Genomic DNA, 20,008 nt, shown 5'->3' with positions numbered 1-20,008 from the left:
AAAAAATCGTATTTATTAAATACTTCAGGGGTATTCTATGTAACTTATAATTAATAATTTCTATCATGTCGTTTTCATGTGAATAGTAAATGAATTAATTTAAATTCAACTATTTAAGCTACACGTTGTACGTTGTGCTTTACAAATTGTACATTATTAATTTAACTTCGTTTCTTAAAAAAAAAAAATACAAAAATTATATCATAAAAATAAAATGACTTAATACGTAAAATTTTTAATTTGAAATAGCATCGTTTAATAGTAAATTTTTAATCATTTCGTATATAAATATTATTCGCATGATTCCGTATATATCGAAAACTCTTATATTTATTAAAATATGTATATAATACATGTTATGACATTCGTGAATCGTTAGACAAACAGGGTGGTCAACCGTTATATAAAAAATCATTTTCAAAAGTTTTAAAACTTGTCAAAATTTCATTGCTTATCATGTCGAAAATATTAAATCATATAGAGAATTGGTTTAAATAAGTTGAAATTTTCCGGGTCATCACACCGATTAATTCCCGAATTGCCGATTAATCGTTCTAAAGTCCCGACCGATTAATCCCCGAATAGCGAATTTTGCAACCTTGTGTATGCACATCCTTAAGTTGTAAGACTCTTTCATAATAATAAATATATTGCCTTACAAAAAAATAAACTACTAAAAACAATACAAATACAAGACAAAGACAACATAAACAAGAATACAAAAAACTACCAAAGAAGGTAGGCAATATAAGCCCTATTGGGAAGATTAAAAACCATCTCAATCGAAGTGATAAAATCGAGGACAACATGGGAGCCAGCTTAAACATCCTTAATGACAGTGGTGGTGTTTTGTACATGTGTTTATGAGTATTTTTTAAAAGATTGTACAATTTGTTTTATTTGTTTTAAAGATTGTACGTATGGTCATGGAGTGAGTTATGCAACTGTATAAGATGAAAGCGTGAGTGGTTAACTGTCCCCGATGATCAAAAAAAAAAAAAAAGAAGAAGAAGAAGAAGAATAATAATAATAATTGATATATTGTTGATTGACTATGGCCAAAACCACATTTCCTTTTAGGAAGACGGTATTCTTTCATTCTTTCAATTAATTAGTATATATTATGTTTCCTAATTTATCTAATTCTACTTTTTCTAATATTATTCCTGATCATACTTTGTTTATCGTGATTTCATTTGTAATTGTAATGCCCCCTTTTATCATGAAATAGATGAGAAAGAACTTCGCCAGGTGATTGCGAAGGAGCTCTGGGATTTATATTAAGTGCCATGAATGTTTTTCATTCTTTAGTCACTACTTAGGTAACATCTATCTATAGTTTCTATTATATTGCTAAAATGATGATGTCATTATTAGGCTAATTCCTTTGTTAAGAAAAAATTAAAAAGAAAAAGAAAAAATCTAAACATGGTGGATGATGTCATTAATTTAAATAATTTTTATTTAAATTTAAATCTTATTAATTAATTATTATTATTAAATCTTATTAATAATTATTTTAATTATTAAAATTAAATACTTTTAAATAATTTTAATTAATTATTTATAAAAGTTAGGCAGAAGGAAACCAATTCTACATTTATATTTTAATTTACACTCTTTAAATAAAATGACAACCAATATTATCTCTTATGATTGGATGTGAATTGTTAAATATGCATTTTAGGTGTTTGATGAAATGTTCAGCTGACGAGTTTTTTAGTCGGACTATGTGGTTCCACGGGTCATTAAACTAAATAACTTTAGCATTTACGTTCACTTAATACCTATCATTAAACTGTTTCGTTAAACAAACCCGTGGTTTCACGGATCATTTCACTAGTTAGATTTATTATTCTGATGATAGTCTCAAACTGAAATGTGACATTATGTTTCCTCTGCTACTTTGTAGAATGGTTATGCAGGGTCATTGATCATTTAACTTGATTGATTTTGTTACCTGCTTATTATGTTTTTGTATTGCGCATATCGTTACAGATTCAAAACAGGACTTATTCACGAGATTGAACCAACTTGTTCTACCCTGTGAGTTTGAAAGAACAGCAATATTCAAGTAACAATCTTTTCGTGAAGCTTAAAAATTAAATTCAACATTTCTAGCCCAAAAATGAACTTAAAGTTTCATATATATATGAACAAATTGAATGTTACATGAACTAGAAAAAGTCAATCATCTAAAGTAAGAATAAATAATTGCTTTGCCTCCAATTACTTCAAATTTAAAGAGTTAACCCTGGCAAGTAAATTGTTGATTGTAATGGAGAAAGCATCTTGAAACAAATTAAATTTTGCATCTTGATCTCCATAAACCAATTTGGGCATCAACTCATACACTATATATCTTCTCATTTCATCCCTCTCCTTCAATGACACCTTCATTAATTTTTCCACCACATTCACCTTCATGTTCCTCACCTCTTCTTGATCAATAAAAACTGAATATTTACCATGATCCTCTGGCAAATGCCATGGATATTGATAATAAGCAGTAAAAGGGTCGAAAACGACAGGTATGCACCCCGCCACCAACGAGTCAAACACAGATTTTCTCGTAGGGCTATCTCCTGGAGGCTGAAGACAAAATTCAGATTCCGTGAATAGCCCTATTAGTGATTTGGGCTCGTCACATAGGCCCAACTTACAATCAAAGAACTTACATTTTTCTTCGGTTGTTGATGTGCATTGGCCTATTAGAATAGACCTAATATTGTCTTGTGCGCCAGGACGAGCCGCACCTGCAAAGCTAACAAGGTTTCTTCTGTTGGATGAGATAATCTTACATTGCCATGAACGGATGTCATCGTCCGATTGTGGGTGGAAGTGAGTCGGGTGAGGGATTCCGATGTCATTAATCTCCCATGGTTGTCGTTCGATCATGAGCTTTATCGGGTTTTTCATTTCATCGAGCTCGAGAAATTTAGTTCCCCATGAAGTGTTATCCTTCCTCCTAAAATCCCATGAAATCTTCCCCAACACAAAAACATGATCTTTTCCAAGATTCTTATCCCATGGCTTTTGCATTTCTAGCCAATTTACAAGCTCTAAAGCTAATGTATCCTTAACTTCACTAGAAAAGTTCTTGAAATGCCATCTCAAGACATCTAATCCACCATAATATGGAACATAGAAGAGTTTAGCTTGGTTTTCGTCATAAACACGACACGAGTGGTTTAATACTCGAGAATGGAATATCAATTCCAACGAGTATTGATGTGTTTGAAACCAACGGTTTCCAAGCTCCGGAATGGGTTCACCCAACGCATTGTTACTAAAATACTTACACATATCGGCCCATGGAACCATGTCATGACACTGCGCCACCAAGTCCTTGTTGAACTTTGGTGGCAACTCGAAGACATAGACTCCCCGTCCTTCGCACTGATTTTGATTCTGGTTCCAATTCTGAGTCGTGGCCCACGATCTATGGACTCGTAGCCCACGATCTATGGACTCGTAGTTGCTCTTCCACAACTTTCTTTGCTTTCTTGATCACATCAATCCTCTCCTCTTCAGGGATTGAAACTTTCATCGAATCGCCTTTGAGATCACTCGTGACATCAGCGTTCCAAACTCTTTCTTCAAAATATGTAGTCGGGCTTTCAATGTCCGGTTTAGCAACTTCTTTGGCATCACCTTTGAGATCATTTTTAACCTCAACAAGATGTTTAGATTCACCTTTAAGGTTGCGATTAACCGAATTGTCATTCAAGACAGAATCAAGAAGCACTTTTTCTTCATGAACAGGAATATTTATGTTTTTAAGAAACTCATTAGAGCTAGAATTTGTAAATGGGAGACGAAACTCCTCGTTCGGTTGTGTTGTAGCGGAGACACAATAGAGATTACTTAACTTACGAGAAGAGACACAAACATGAACAATCCTACCTGAAATATACGTGGTAGATGAAGACCATACAAACATCAAAATCATGAAAAAGAGAGCAGCCGGAAGAGGAAAAACGAAATATGCCACACACGATCGTAAACATCCACCACTTTTAGATGACTCGACGACCTTTTTGCCTACTTTCGACTTCCTCTTCGACAACATAGTTGCCATTTTGTTTAGTGTGAGATAGTAGTGATAATTTAAACGTGTGTTTGGGTTCAAAGTTTTTCATGAGCTTTTCTAGTGAAATACTACAGGTTTGGTGGTTAAGCATATCATAAAAATAACATGAGTGCACGTAGAGGTTTATTGCATGATTAGTCTGTTTAGAGTAATTGTATGCACGATCATAATATGTTCATATTATTAATAATTATTAATAAACTTGCTATATATGAGGCTAAAAGGTCAAACCCCAATCATTTGACCAGTTACATACATTAGAAAACATGTTTATGTCGATTACAAAGGGATAAAATTTTCATATTCAGACTTGTGTATTACTATATTAACTTTATTCTCTCATACTTGTGTAGCCTTGTTAGAATCTTCTTTTCACAATAAAGTAAAGAAATAAGTATAGGTTGTAGCTAGGTAACAATGTACATAACAAGCGAGGATGGACCGCGCGTTGCTACATGAAATAGTTGCGCTCTTAACCCAAAAAAATATTATGACGCCATGCTAACATCAACATGACATCGGCAAAGGTGTGTGTTCATCAGCTGCAGCTATTAGTAGTAGTAGAATTCAGGATTTATTAATAAACGATGGAAATAGTAAGTTTTTTTTTCCTAATACAATCTAAATTACAGAGGTCACAAGATATCTTTATTTGTTGCATATAGCTACCACAACCTCTTCAACAAATTACTATAAAACTTAGAACAAAGCTCTAACCATTTGAACTTTTCAGCAGGAGCAAGATGTTTACAACATACTGTCCGTCCTAGCTGGCAACCGTCGGAAGAAGTTAATCGGCACAGACGGCAAACGATGACGAAAACGCGGGTGCCTCATCATATAAATCCCAATCAAAGCCGCAATCGCCTGAAACGGTGTCACATACAACACAATGGCCGCAATCAAACAAAACGTAACAAATATCGCCGTAGCCCGTGGGTCCCTCCAGCTCAACAACGACTGCATACGTTCACCTTGTGTTGCAATATCCCCAATCACGGTTTGTATCCGCCCAGCTACACTTCGTAAACGGTCATACCTCATTCGAACCAGGTCAGGATTTCGGCTAGTCGGGAACGTGTCGAATTCCTCGTCAAGCTCGTCCGGGTGCACACCTTCAGCTTGCGAAATCTTCGTGTTCATATGAGGCGGGTATCGAGGTCGGTACCGAAAATTCCAAATCCCGATCAAGAACATGTACAAGAAAACAGTCGGTAAGATCAATTCCGGAAAACAAACGAGCATGATGAACAGAACATGAACAAGAATTGTCGTTATCGGGTTCCTCCACATACATATGTCACCGAACCATTTCGAAACCGCAAACAACGGCGCGAAAATCGTCATTAGTCGAAAAAAATTAGCCTTGCTTCTACGCATACTCCATAGATGCGAGTCCACATCGGACATGTACTCGACAACCTCTTTTCGTAAAGGTGGTTCGGCCCGACCGAGCCGACCCGCGACTATAAGGACCGCTTGGTGACGTAACATGTCAAGTTGCATAACACTAAACGGTCGAACATAATGCATTTTGGGTAATAACGGGCGCGAGTAAGTATAAAGCATGTTGACAAAGTTAGTACACGAGAAGCGGATTGCTAAATGGACCTCACCCATTTTCTTGACACCGTTCGGGTTTAAAACAAGCAACGGGTATGAATGGGTATAAACCCGACCCGCCTCAAGGGTTGATATACGGATCCTAACTTTTCCAATTTTCAAATCTTTACCGTTGGGACCCTTGTCTCCAAGTTGACTGTTATCGAAAACCCCGACGGTTAATACGGTAGCAGTATCGAACACCTCCCACGTGTACTGCTCGTTATACTTTGGGCTCAGATTGTCTACTATGGTTCGGGTCCTGACCCATTTGTGCCCGTATTTTGCTACACAGTAAGTATCCGATGTCCCCCTTCCATCTCGGGTTTTCATCGGGTGAAGCCCGACTGCATTTAAAATCCCGAGCTCTAAGACACCGATTGTCGGTTTCCAAAGTTGTTTAGCCGTCGGTCGTAAATCGCTACTGTAATGAGTCGACTCGTCGAGAACATGATAACCGCCATCGAGACAAATCCTAAGATGAATTCGCATCGAAAACTTATCTTTTTTCAACTGGTCAACATCGACGGCTACGGGTTTTTCCAAATTGAACCACCGAGAATGGATAATCCGGTCGTCGGCCCGTTTTTCAACCATGTTTAAAGGTATAATCACTCTTCCTAAAATCTCGTCTTTACCGGGGCCCACACGGTCCTCTACCGTGAGGATCAGATGATCCTCAAACGGCTCAGCAGCAACAAATAGTAAATCCTCGTTCCATAACGGGTTAAGTGTACGGGCCTGGACCGTTTTCGTCTTCATGACCTGGTTCCCGATGTGGGCTTTCACGTAAGTATCGGGAAAACGGGTCTTATCAGCAGGAACCAGGTCCTGAGCCTCAACCACGTTGACCCGAACGTACCACAACCGTGGTGCTTGATAGACCTTTGACCGTATCATCGTTGAAGCCGCACCTGTACTGTCGACGGGTGTGGCCGCATCCGAATGCCACGCATCGGGAAACGCTTCATCGGCTTGAGTCCCGATCCAAACCGCCAACATAAGTTCACTTTTTATCCGTTCACCTTTTTTGTCTTCTAGCCTGTACCATTGTGGAGCTAACGGGCTATCGGGTGGGACCCGCAATGGAACCTCGTTAAGGTCAAACCTAACGAACCCAACAAAATAGTCTTTTAGCAGATCTTTATCTTTAACCACAACGTCGAGTACCGAAGCTTGCATTCTCTCTCTCGAGAACGCGAAAACAATATTCCACATCGGGTTTTGGTTTTTTTCTATGTGTCGGGTCACCCCTTTATAGTTCCCGATCCGTACCTCAACATACGGGTCAAGACTTCCGGTTATATCCATGTGAGGAAGATCACGGGCCTTAACGACCCGTACAAACAAGAAATGCATTTTCTCAACAAGATCGTAAGTAGACGAAGCTTTATCTGTACGGATAACCCGCCCACCAACGACCCGCCCACCTCCTAGATACGGGCTTGTCTCCTTAAGCGCATAGTCAACGGGCTGAGACGCAGAGTCTGAATACATCCGAACGATCTTCGGAGGCTGAGGTGGTGGGTTGGGCTTTATCTGCTCATACCCGTATCTTTGCATGGGCGGTGGGGCCGCAGTAATACCAGTATTCGCAGGAGCCTGAGTCTGATGAGGGAGATGATGAAAAGTATGCCTGACTTCACTTTTTTTAACGGGCTCCTGAACGGGCTTGGGCTGTGTAACGGGCTCGGAAGCCTTTATTGTTGGGTCATCAGTTATATAAACTTTAAGCCCGATTTCTCCTCTTACACGAGAAAAAATTACTTTTTTCTCTAATGGGTAGTGCAATACAACGGCGTCTGAATACGGAACAAACGAAGTTCCCGTTATGGAAACTTTACCCAAAAATGATCTCGAATGGGTACCTTTGACGCTGTTGTATACGAATGCATCGAGTGTGAGATTTGGGAGGTTTGATGGGTCGGAAATATTGAAGTAAAAGCTCTCGTTCCACACGGGGTTCAGGTCTTTTTCTTTGACTGTTGTTCGGTGATTTTGACCGTCAAAATATAGCTCGACAAACGCGCTTGACGAACCTTGACCGTCTTTTGGAAGAAGGTTGTGGGCCCCGACTACATCTACCCCTAGCTTAAGATTCATACTGGGCCTGGAGATTCGACTATTGATGAAGTATAGATAGAGATATGACACAAATTAACCTGTAAACACAAAAGTATTAAAATTCAATAAGCGAAATCAACAAAAAAAATAAAATAAATAAGAATTTCAAGATCTATGATAACAAGCAATCTATAATAACAATGAAAGAAATATGAGACTATGTTGATCTTACACTAAAAATAGAAAGTTCCAATCTTTTAGAATCGAAATTGACCTTGTTTCTCTTTTTCTACTAATAATACATATGAAATGATCATCATCATCTTTGCTTTGTACAAGATCTAGATTCTAGATTTATTTAATAATAAGATAGACTTTTAAACAATGTACTATGATAAACTAACTTTAAGGACGGATCTAAAGACTTTAAACTAGTAAAAAAATAATTGTTTATGAATCTAATTAAATAATATATACTTTGAGATCTAACTAAGAGGTACATATAAAGATGGCTGAAAGTTAAATTAAAGTGGTCCTAAAATGAAGCTAAGACACATGGCACTCTGACTATTCACCATGATTTAAAAGACGTAGATGAAAGTAACATCAAGATGATCTCCTTATAAGACAAATTACAGAAAGTAAACCCTAACAAAAACATTTATAATCGAAACAAAAGAAAAGGACACTCACTTTAATCATTTGCAAAAAAGTTTTAATAAAATTGGGTGATTCTTTATACTTATTTAAAGAAATCTAATACAGTATTAAACTCGAAAAAAGTGAGTCATCTTTGATCTCTCCTGTTAGGTAATGACATGATCATTTTGACATTAACCTCATAAAAAAAATTTAAATAAAATGTGTTTTTAGATTCAACCACATGTAGGGATCCAACAACAAGTCAATGATCTTGTGTATTATTGATCATTTTTTAATAAAGCCAAAAATCAGAAGCAATATAATTTAAAGTTTTCTGGAGGATTTAACTAATATAATGCAATCTGCCGTTTTTCAAAACAAATTGTTGACAATTACAAGTCAAAGAACAAAAAAAAAAAATCAGCTTGTATGGTAAATAATTACAGTAACACATTCACATTTTTTTTCAAATTAATTCTAAATATTAGAGCATAAAACGGATGCTCATAGTCATAACATAATGCATGAAATCTAACTAACTTTATAAACCCAACAAAACCCAGATCTCATTTGACTTATACGAGTAATTAACATTAACAACAAAATATATAATTAAGTTCTAATTAAACAAAAATGAGCTTTAATAACCTGTTATTATAAATATATAAAGAGATTAAGAGATGCACATTTCTACATTTAAAATCTACACAAAAGCCAAGAACAATAAAAACCCCACAAAAACCCAGATCTCATTTGACTCACATTGAAGAAACAAATATAATTTTTTTTAATTTTATATTCCATTTTCAAACAGTAATAATGTAAGCTTTAACAACCATTACAACTACTAACGTGCACCAAATAAATAACACGATTCTTAAACTTACATAGTGATGATATATTGACCCCAGATCTCAATTGTTTCAAAATGATGAACAATAATAATGCACCAAATTTGAAACAAAAAATGAGGTGATTATATTAATGAGCTGAAAGTAAAAGAAAATTACCTGAGTTTTAAGCCACTAGAAAGTGAGATTTATTATTGAAAACGACAGTATATTACTGGTTGAAGATGCAGAGAGAGAGAGCAGATGGAAGTAATCAAGCAAGTAGTATTCAAATCTGACAGACCATTTTAAATAAAACTTTAACTTGAAGCCAAAAGAGAAGTAGCTAATTACGGTTAGAAGAGAGAGGAATTTCACATGAAGGTAATGTGTGTGAATGTATGCTTAAGATTTGATTAGTTTGAACTGTGCATCTGTTTAGATGGCGCTAAAAACGAGAGATGACGTGGCAATTGGATTTTGTTAAGGTGAGGTAGCCCATATGATAACAGAGACCATGTTGACTACTTTTTGGAATGCAACATGTCCGATTCTTTAACTTATTTTTTTTATTTTTTTTAACGGGCGAAAATATATATATATATATATATATATATATATATATATATATATATATATATATATATATATATATATATATATATATGGGCAGGATCAATGGGGAAGTAATCAATCGGGGGAAGCAAAAAAAAAAAAAAATTTCATTTTTTAAAAAACTTTGTTCACGAATATTATAGATTGGATGAAAATAAGAACATTTAGAAAAAACACTTCGTGATGAATGTTATTATTTTGGCGGGAAAACGATCGACAAAAATAACATTCAAGATAATATTGTTCGTGAAGAATGTTGACGTTTTTTTTCTTCATGTTTTGTGAAGTAAAATTTAGCCCGATTTAGAGTTTAGGGTTTAGAGTTTAGGGTTTGGTGTTTTGGGTTTATTTCATAAACCCAAAACATCAAACCCTAAACCCTAAACTCTAAACCGTTCGTGTTAAAAACTCAATCTAAATCCTAAATCTAAACCCTAAATCTAAATCTAAACCCTAAATTTCTAAACCCTAATATCTAAACCCTATAAACCCTAATATCTAAACCCTAATATCCAAACCCTAATATCTAAAACCTCAACATACGCTCGAAAAATACGATAATTGTTATATATTACTTCTTCGAGCGTTTTTTCGCCAAAATAAAAACATTTATCACAAAGTGTCTCTACTAAATGTTCATATTTTCATCCCATCTATAATGTTCGTGAACAAAGTTTTTTCAAAAAACGAAAAAAAAATTGCTTCCCCCGCTTCCCCCCGATTGGTTACTTTTCTCTTGATCCTATCACTATATATATATATATATATATATATATATATATATATATAGGGGCAGGATCAATGGGGAAGTAACCAATCGGGGGGAAGCGGGTGAAGCAAATTTTTTTTTCCGCTTTTTTGGAAATTTTTTTCCGGCATCAAGATCACACGAAAATATGAACAGTTAGAACAGACACTTCGTGATGAATGTTATTATTTAGGCGGGAAAACGATTGACAAAAATAACATTCAAGATAATATTGTTCGTGAAGAATGTGAACGCTTTTTTCATGTTTTGTGAAGTAAAATTTAGCCCGATTTAGAGTTTAGGGTTTATGGTTTATGGTTTAGGGTTTAGGGTTTGGTGTTTTGGGCATATTCCATAAACCCAAAATACCAAACCCTAAACCCTAAACTCTAAACCGTTCGTGTTAAAAACTCAATCTAAATCCTAAATCTAAACCCTAAATCTAAACCCTAAACCCTAAATTTCTAAATCCTAATATCTAAACCCTATAAACCCTAATATCTAAACCCTAATATCTAAACCCTAATAGCTAAAACCTCAACATACGCTCGAAAAACACGATAATTGTTATATATTAGTTTTTCGAGCGTTTTCCCGACAAAATAAAAACATTTATCAGAAAGTGTCTTTATTAAATGTTCATATTTTCATCCAATCTATAATGTTCGTGAACAATTTTTTTTTAAAAAACTAAAAAAAAAAAAAGTTTTTGCTTCCCCCCGCTTCCCCCCGATTGGTTACTTCCTACTCACTCGTTTCTTCTTCTTTGGACTTGGTTCGTTTCGCTAATTTTCTAGGGATATATGGTGCTCCCCTAATACGAGCCGTTCTTTTCTCAAATGGTCTAGAAAAACCTGGTGGCTTAGATGTTCTCGGGTTATAGTGAAAGTTTAAGAAATACGGGTGTTTACGGTACACCCCATCAGGGTACTTCATGTTAACATAAAGTTCATCGGTTTTGGGCTCGGGTTTTTCTATTTTGATGCCTTTTCCCTTATTGTTTTCTTTTGCTTTTTCAAATTGGGTCGAGGTAATTTCTATAACATCATCGGAATCCTCATCGGGATCCGATTCATCAGAAAACTGGTAATTTTCCCAATATTTTGCTTCCTTGGCGGAAACACCATTGACCATTTTTAACTTTGATCCATTGGTTGTGTATTTTCTTTTATTTAACCGTTTTTCTGTAGTTATTAATATTTCTTCCTTCGGAACCTCTTCTTCTTCCGGTTCCTCCTCTTCCGGTTCCTCCTCTTCCGGTTCTTCCTCGAGAATTTGTGAATCTTCTCAAAATATATTCGACTCTTCATTATTATTAGGTGAGTCAATGGGATTTGTACTAGAGGTAGACATCTATCACACAATATCAAACACGTTAAGAGATTAATATATCACATAATATTTACATGTTAATAATATATAGTTTCCAACAAAAAGTGTTAAGCAATCGTTTTTAAAGAAAACACGGTCGAAGTCCAGACTCACTAATGCATCCTAACAAACTTGGTAAGATACACTAATGCAAATTTCTGGTTCTCTAAGACCAACGCTCGGATACCAACTGAAATGTCTATTTCATATCGATTATAAACGTTCCATATTAATTGATTTCGTTGCGAGGTTTTGACCTCTGTATGAGACGTTTTTCAAAGACTGCATTCGATTTTAAAATAAATCATAACCTTTATTTTATCGATAAAGGTTTAAAAATATTACGACAATTATCAAATAATGATAATCTAAAATATAGCGTTTTCACACGATTATTACATAATGGTTTACAATAATATTACACATCAATTTAAATCTTCGAATGCAGTTTTTAAACAATATTATACAAGCATGCTGACTCCAACTCTTGTCCATAAATTAGCATGCAACAGCGGAAACTCTTAATAATCACCTGAGAATAAACATGCTTTAAACGTCAACAAAAATGTTGGTGAGTTATAGGTTTAACCTATATATTTATCAAATCGTAATAATAGACCACAAGATTTCATATTTCCATTTTTCATAAACATCATCCCATACATAGAGATAAAAATCATTCATATGGTGAACACCTGGTAACCGACATTAACAAGATGCATATAGAATATCCCCATCATTCTGGGACTCCCTTCGAACATGATAAAATCGAAGTACTAAAGCAGTTCAAATTCTCTGACTGGGGCTTGTTAGTGTCCATAGATCTATCTTTAGGATTCGCGTTAATTAGGGTGTCTGTTCCCTAATTCTTAGATTACCAGACTAAAAAGGGGCATATTTGAAAGGACCCGTTCATATATATTATAAACGATTCACAATAGTTGATTACATTGCGAGGTATTTGACCTCTATATGATACATTTTACAAACATTGCATTCGTTTTTAAAAGACAATCTTTCTTTACATCAAAAATTGACAGACATGCATACCATTTCATAATATCCACTATCCAACTATAAATTGATTTAATAATAATCTTTGATGAACTCAATGACTCGAATGCAACGTTCTTCGAAATATGCTATGAAAGACTCCAAGTAATATCTTTAAAATGAGCAAATGCACAGCGGAAGATTTCTTTAACACCTGAGAATAAACATGCTTTAAAGTGTCAACCAAAAGGTTGGTGAGTTCATTAGTTTATCATAATCATTTATTTCCATCATTTTAATAGACCACAAGAATTTCATTTCCAGTTCTCATAAATATACGTCCCATGCATAGAGACAAAAAATAATCATTCATATGGTGAACACCTGGTAACCGACATTAACTAGATACATATAAGAATATTCCCTATCATTCCGGGATCCTCCTTCGGACATGATATAATTTCGAAGTACTAAAGCATCCGGTACTTTGGATGGGGTTTGTTAGGCCCAATAGATCTATCTTTAGGATTCGCGTCAATTAGGGTGTCTGTTCCCTAATTATTAGATTACCAGACTTTAATAAAAAGGGGCATATTCGATTTCGATAATTCAACCATAGAATGTAGTTTCAATTACTTGTGTCTATTTCGTCAAACATTTATAAAAGCGCATGTATTCTCAGTCCCAAAAATATAAAGGGTAAAAAGGTAAATAAAACTCACCATACTGTATTTCGTAGTAAAAATACATATAACGTCATTGAACAAGTGCAAGGTTGGCCTCGGATTCACGAACCTAAATTAATTATATATATTTATGTGTTGGTCAATATTTGTCTAACAAATTAGGTCAAGTCATAGTGTACCACAATCCTAATGCTCGAGACTAATATGCAAAAGTCAACAAAAGTAAATTTGACTCAAAATAATTTCCAAAAATCTATACATGATTAATATATAGTTTAAATATCGTCGTTTTATATTTTTAAATATTTTTAAAAGATTTATTAGAGTAAATAATATAATTTATTTATTAATAAATAAAATTTTATATTATATTTATATAATAAAATATACTTTTATATACATTAAGTAATAAAATTTAGAGGGTTCATTTAATATTATAAGGATAATATGATAGGTATTATTAAAGTAAGTTATTACACGTAGTAAAATATGTTTGTATCAAATATTTATTTGATAAAATAATATCTATAATGATAGTAAGTAAAGTTATATTATTTTGTAATAATAATTATTATTATAAAAATATTAATATTTATAATTACTAAGATGACATTATGATAAAACGATAATTCTAATTATGATAACTTTAATATTTACGATAATTTTTAATATTATCTTTAAAATAATAATTCTATTTAAAATAATAATAATATTAATGATATTTTATAGTAACAATGACATTTCTATTAAAATTATAATTTTTGTTAAAATGATAGTTTTAATACTAGCGATAATTTTAATAATAATAGTAATGATAAAAATAATAAGAACGATAATTTTATCTAAATCAATATCTTATAATATTTTAATTTCATCATGATACTCTTACCCATTATTTCCTAATCGTTTCGTTTAATAGCTTTTAATCGTCTTTTATATCGTGTTCGTAATAATGATAATAATAGTAATCAAAATAATTAGGTGTTACAGATATTTATTTTAATTACACTAATATTAATAATGATAGTTACTATAACATTATTAACGATAATACTAATAATTATCTTAATGATAATTTAGTAATAATAATAATAACAATAACAATAACCATTTTTAAATAATGATATATATATATTAATAATGATAATAATAATAATAATACCAATAATAATAATAATAATAATAATAATAATAATAATTGGATAATAATAATAATACTAATTATAACTTTAACGATAATAACGATAGTAATAATAAAAAATATAACAATTTTTAATGATAAATCCTTTTATTGATAAAGATAATGATAATAATAATAAGATAAAACTAGAACGACGATAATAACGACGATAATAATAATCATTTTTAATAATAATAATACAAAAATTCGATGGACTATAACTTCAAATCCGTTCATCGAAATCATTCGATATCTAAATGAAAAGTTCTTAATTTTTCGCTAGCTTTCCAACGATATGCATATCTTATACCTTATCTCAGTCGCATATATAACTAATTCAGGATTCAACATAACCTAACTAAAGGCAATATCAAAAGTACAAACATGCATAATCCTATATACTCGAGCACTAGTCAGGGATACACTATTAGTATGTAAAAGTTAAATTATGAGTACTCACGTATCAATATTGAGATTCAATATTGCAGGAAAGGTACGTAGACGCAACGGAGATGATAAACACTATATTGATCTCACGAGCATACCCATGAACCATACCCAATCACCTCCATAGCTATAACCCATAATTTTCTTAATCCAATCCCACTCGAAAAACAATTTCGAAATCACTCGGACAGCATTCTGACGTAATATTTTATGTATACTAATAATATCTTGAAATAATACGGAGTAAATATATATATGTAAATCGATTGAGAGAGTTTAGAGAAAAATATTTTCAAGTTTCTTATGAAATAATGAAACATATTGAATTCTATTTATAATAGATTTTTGAATTATTAAAGTGAATTATTAAAGTATGAATTATTAAAGTGAATTATTAAAGTATGAATTATTAAAGTGAATTATTAAAGTATGAATTATTAAAGTGAATTATTAAAGTATGAATTATTAAAGTGAATTATTAAAGTATGAATTATTAAAGTGAATTATTAAAGTTAAAGTAAAGTAAAAATAAAGTAAAGGTAAAGTTTAAGTATAGTAAAAGTATAAAACTATGTACGTATAATACGCGTATAAATATATATAATATTAATTTAAATCGTTATATATATTTAATAAAATAAAATATAAATATCATTATCTTTATCATACTGGTTAATTAATGAGTTGTCAAAAGTGGTTCTAGATATTTATAAAAGTTATATACGTTTTAATAATAAAGTTCTTTTTAAACTGAAAACGTTTTTGTACGTTTGAAATTAAATCAAATAAATATAATAATTTTGTTTTCCAAAACCAAATATATTTTTAAGAATTATTTTGTTTAAAGGTTAAAATAATGGAAATCGTTATATCATAAAATATTTTAGAAAAGTAGAATCATATATATTCATAATAGGTTTCAAGTTTTTAAATTACAGTTTGTTGGTGAAGCATGGGATAAAGTTCAAAGATTAAATAAACGTATGAAATCATCTTAATGAAAAATGTCGAGTTACATAACTTGTCGATATCCAACATCTAAGTTATTTACACTTCACGTTCTTACTTATAAATCACTTTACCATTATGTTGTCAAAAAGAATAGATTTCTTAAATCACAGTGGACCTCATAACATAGACCCGTAATCATATCATAATGTATCTGATAAATCAATCATTTGATATTATCTTCTAATTCCATCGATAAACATATTGAAACAAATACGTTCATGTAAAGTATTATACGTTTAATACTTTATTAATATTCTCAAGTTATAATATATATATACATATATATACATATTTATTTATATATAACGGTTCGTGAATCGTCGGAATTTGGTCGAGGTTATAATGAATGTATGAACACAATTTAAAATTCTTGAGATTTAACTTAACAAACATTGCTTATCGTGTCAGAATAATATAAAGATAAAGTTTAAATTTGGTTAGAAATTTCCGGGTTGTCACAGTACCTACCCGTTAAAGAAATTTCGTCCCAAAATTTGAGTGGAAAGGTCGTGAATGATAATAAGTATGTTTTCATGATGCATACAGGCTGAAAATTAGAGTTTTATCATCAGCGAATAATTTGGATAAACAATCCATTTATATGAAGAGTACAAATGAAGCTAACATAGAAGAGTGAAATGAGTAAGTGTAGATTCATCTTATCATTTGACGTAGATATGATTGATTTCCAGATTTCAAGGAATTTGAAGAAAATCTTTGTAATAAGATTTGATTCTCCGGTAACAAAAGGAATTAGGATCCGCTTTAAATGCGATCGTCCATTTTAATTGTTCTGTCGGAGATTTTCTTATAAATTCACCTCCTTCGTTTTCTTACAACTCACACCTTCTGTTGATGCATTTTATGCAAGTCCCTAGACATCTACCCACGTCCATTGCAGGTACAACAGTTTACAGGCCACCATGATCGTTCGTTATTATCCTATCCGTGTTTGTATGTGGTTACAGCAACTGCAGGAACGAGATTTGGATGTTTGACTATGTTAGACTTAGTCAGACGTCCGAGTGAAGCCTCACTCATACGGCTGATAGGCTCATACGCACGGTTGATGCTGAGCTAAGTCACAATTACAACCTAAATGAGAAGACACGAGTGAGTGATCACCCGTACGGCTGATGAAGCCAACTCGTATGTGTGATGGATGAATCGTACGGGTGAGTCAACAGCAGGGGTATATAAAGTCTTATGTTCTTCATTTTAGGTTAAGCCTCTCATTTGTTACACACACTCAGATCTGGTGAGCTCCTCCGATTCTCTCTCAACCCAAATCACCCAGGTGGTGAATAATAGCTCTAGGTGTTGATCTAATCACACTTGATTTAGTTGTGGTATGACTAAATTAATCCCAAAAAGCTTAACCTATTTACTAGAGGGTTTGATTCACTTATTTCGTCATTGTGTGAGTTAAATCTGTTGATTTCTAAGTTCCTAGTCATGTTTCATCACCTTCTATTCTTTTCCCCTCAACTCATATTTTAAAGTATGCATCAATATGCTCCATCCAGTTCTGATTCTCGATATACTTATAACTTTCATATCGATCATTCTTCTTTTTCATCTACCGCCGGAAGAATCTATTTACTTCTACTATACTCTTGGGTTTATAGTGTTTCTAGTTCTCCCGTGTCTTTATATTGCTATATGCATCGATATATATGGTTTATAATTTTTGGTTTGTCGTTGGGCTTTATATCTTCCCTTATATTTCAAAGTCTCTGTTTCTATCTTCTATAATCATTGTCATTCACAGTTAATGCTCTCTTTTATTTGCTGCAATTTACACCCCAATTTCTATTTCGGAGTTTTGTCCTTTCGTTTCTTCTTCTTGCGATTAAGCACCGCTTGTAATGGTCCAGAATTCACAGATATGAATTTCGGAATGAACATTGTTAATGTTCTAGGAAGGAAATTGTGATAGCACGATCTTGACTTGTCAAATTACTAGAATACCTTGAAAAAGGCCGAATCATCAAGAAATATTTTCTTGATATTTTAGAGGTTAAATAGAATACAAGAGTCGTATAACATGGCATATGATGATGTTATGATCTGTGAATCATCACTTTCCATTTAGAAACTCAGCATGAATTACAATAATATAATCACGTTGATCAAGTGTCATTATATTATACTAACTCATGCTTCAGTTTCCAACACTACTTCAAAAACATTCATATTTTAAACTCAAAGGTTTACAGAGTATAGGAACTAAACAGTTTCCTTTTTGATGTAATACAGATAGCGCAAAGAGATAAATGATTCCAGATAAGAATAGTTATGGAAATATCTTTAGAAATATGGGGGATATTTATAATGAAAGATACGATGATATCTTAGTATTTCTAATATCAGAGGATGATGAAGAATATTGTCTGTAAGGGTTTAGTGTCAGGAGCAATGTATTCGTTAATGACTTCAGCAGACACTGAATCATTTGGATTCTTTGAAGGCAGGTTCAGTCTTTGTGATTTGTCCACAGCCTCCTTCATACTTTGCTCAATCCGTTTTCCAGTTCTAAAACTTCTCTATTTCTGAGCTTTGTTAATACACTAATCTTTATCATCATATTTTTTACTGCTAAGGTCGTTTACAGTTTTTGTTGTTTCATCAGCATTTCGAGAACTAGTTTACGGTTCAGAGTGTTTTTCAGAAACTTCACATTCGAAGTATGTAAGCCTTGGAAATAGACGTTATGTATAACTGTTGGCGTCAACATGCTGTGAGATTTCAAAATACTGATTGCTAATTCCCAATGATTCGTATGGCAATTCTTGTTACAAGAGGCAGATGAGTAAATGATGAGGTTTCGATAAATATACAGATTCTTCGGAATGCCCAAGATCAGTGAAGTTGTTGGTAAGTTTATTGCTAATGTGGTGGAATATGAAAGGTTCTCCGGTAACAAAAGGGTAATCACATATATCAAAATTATGATAAGGCTACTCTGAATGAAAAAATCGAGTTGTCTTGCTGGAGCTGTGATATAATTTGCTACTTTGCAAAGGAATTGCAAGGTTATTTTGGCTAATAAATGCCAAAAGATCTGACACAGATATGTGTTGAATTATGACTTTGGTTTCGTGAGCTTTTTAAGTACATAACTGTGGGTAATATGTGGTTGGATCATCATCTCGATTGCTCATTATTTGAAGTGTCTTCAGAGATTTTTGAAGGGTTTGAACACAGATTGTAATCGTTTGTATACATTTGATGTTCTAACACACTTTTGAAGTCAAAGTATAGCTTTGAAAGATGTAGGAATCTAAAAGTGATGGTACCGGTTATATCTCGAATTGAATTCTGAGATTTTAAAATCAGAATATGTAATTGGGTTTAAATGAGTATGGTTGTTTTGATTTCTATGAAAGAATGTATATTATTGTGAAAGTAGGAAGTATAATTGATAATTTGCTTAATCTGATTCGAAGAATGTAACATATTAATTGTGAATTTATATATATCTCTCGGGTATTACCTACCCGTTAAAAAATTTTCACAATTAATATTTTGTACATAGGAATTTTATTACAGTCTTTATGAAAATATATATGTATATATTCTCCTCAGATGTAACATAGATTTTAATGAGTTAATACTAAATTAAACTCATTCGATTTACGGTTGGAACTAGAATTGAATAATTCCTTGAAGGCTTTAGAGGTTACATAAGTATTTCTTCAATAGTATTGAAATTATGAATCAATA

General features: G+C 32.8%; 1 protein-coding gene and 1 pseudogene across 2 annotated transcripts; both read right to left on the bottom strand.

Moving 5' to 3' along the window:
- Window positions 1–2,229: 2,229 nt before the first annotated feature.
- LOC139887427 (xyloglucan-specific galacturonosyltransferase 1-like) lies at window positions 2,230–4,081 on the bottom strand (annotated as a pseudogene).
- Window positions 4,082–4,659: 578 nt separating this feature from the next.
- On the bottom strand, window positions 4,660–7,798 carry LOC139863216 (multiple C2 domain and transmembrane region protein 7). Of its 2 annotated transcripts, XM_071851866.1 has the most exons (2): window positions 7,126–7,798; window positions 4,660–7,089 (listed from the first exon to the last, which is right to left on the bottom strand). In XM_071851866.1, exons 1-2 carry the CDS (start codon window positions 7,796–7,798, stop codon window positions 4,841–4,843), a joined length of 2,922 nt encoding a protein of 973 aa, XP_071707967.1. In that variant the 3' UTR covers window positions 4,660–4,840. The 2 variants fall into 2 exon arrangements, with proteins under 2 accessions (XP_071707967.1, XP_071707962.1); XM_071851861.1 differs by having other exon boundaries at window positions 4,660–7,798.
- Between the last annotated feature and the right edge of the window lie 12,210 nt (window positions 7,799–20,008).

This window comes from Rutidosis leptorrhynchoides, chromosome 1 (assembly GCF_046630445.1).
Source record: "Rutidosis leptorrhynchoides isolate AG116_Rl617_1_P2 chromosome 1, CSIRO_AGI_Rlap_v1, whole genome shotgun sequence".
NCBI lineage: Eukaryota > Viridiplantae > Streptophyta > Magnoliopsida > Asterales > Asteraceae > Rutidosis > Rutidosis leptorrhynchoides.
The sequence above is the reverse complement of the archived record's forward strand: the minus strand, read 5'-3'. Positions and strand labels throughout refer to the sequence as shown.

Excerpts from the sequence above, each read along its gene's own strand:
- LOC139863216 (XM_071851861.1), bottom strand. The coding sequence starts at position 7,798 with ATGAATCTTAAGCTAGGGGTAGATGTAGTCGGGGCCCACAACCTTCTT.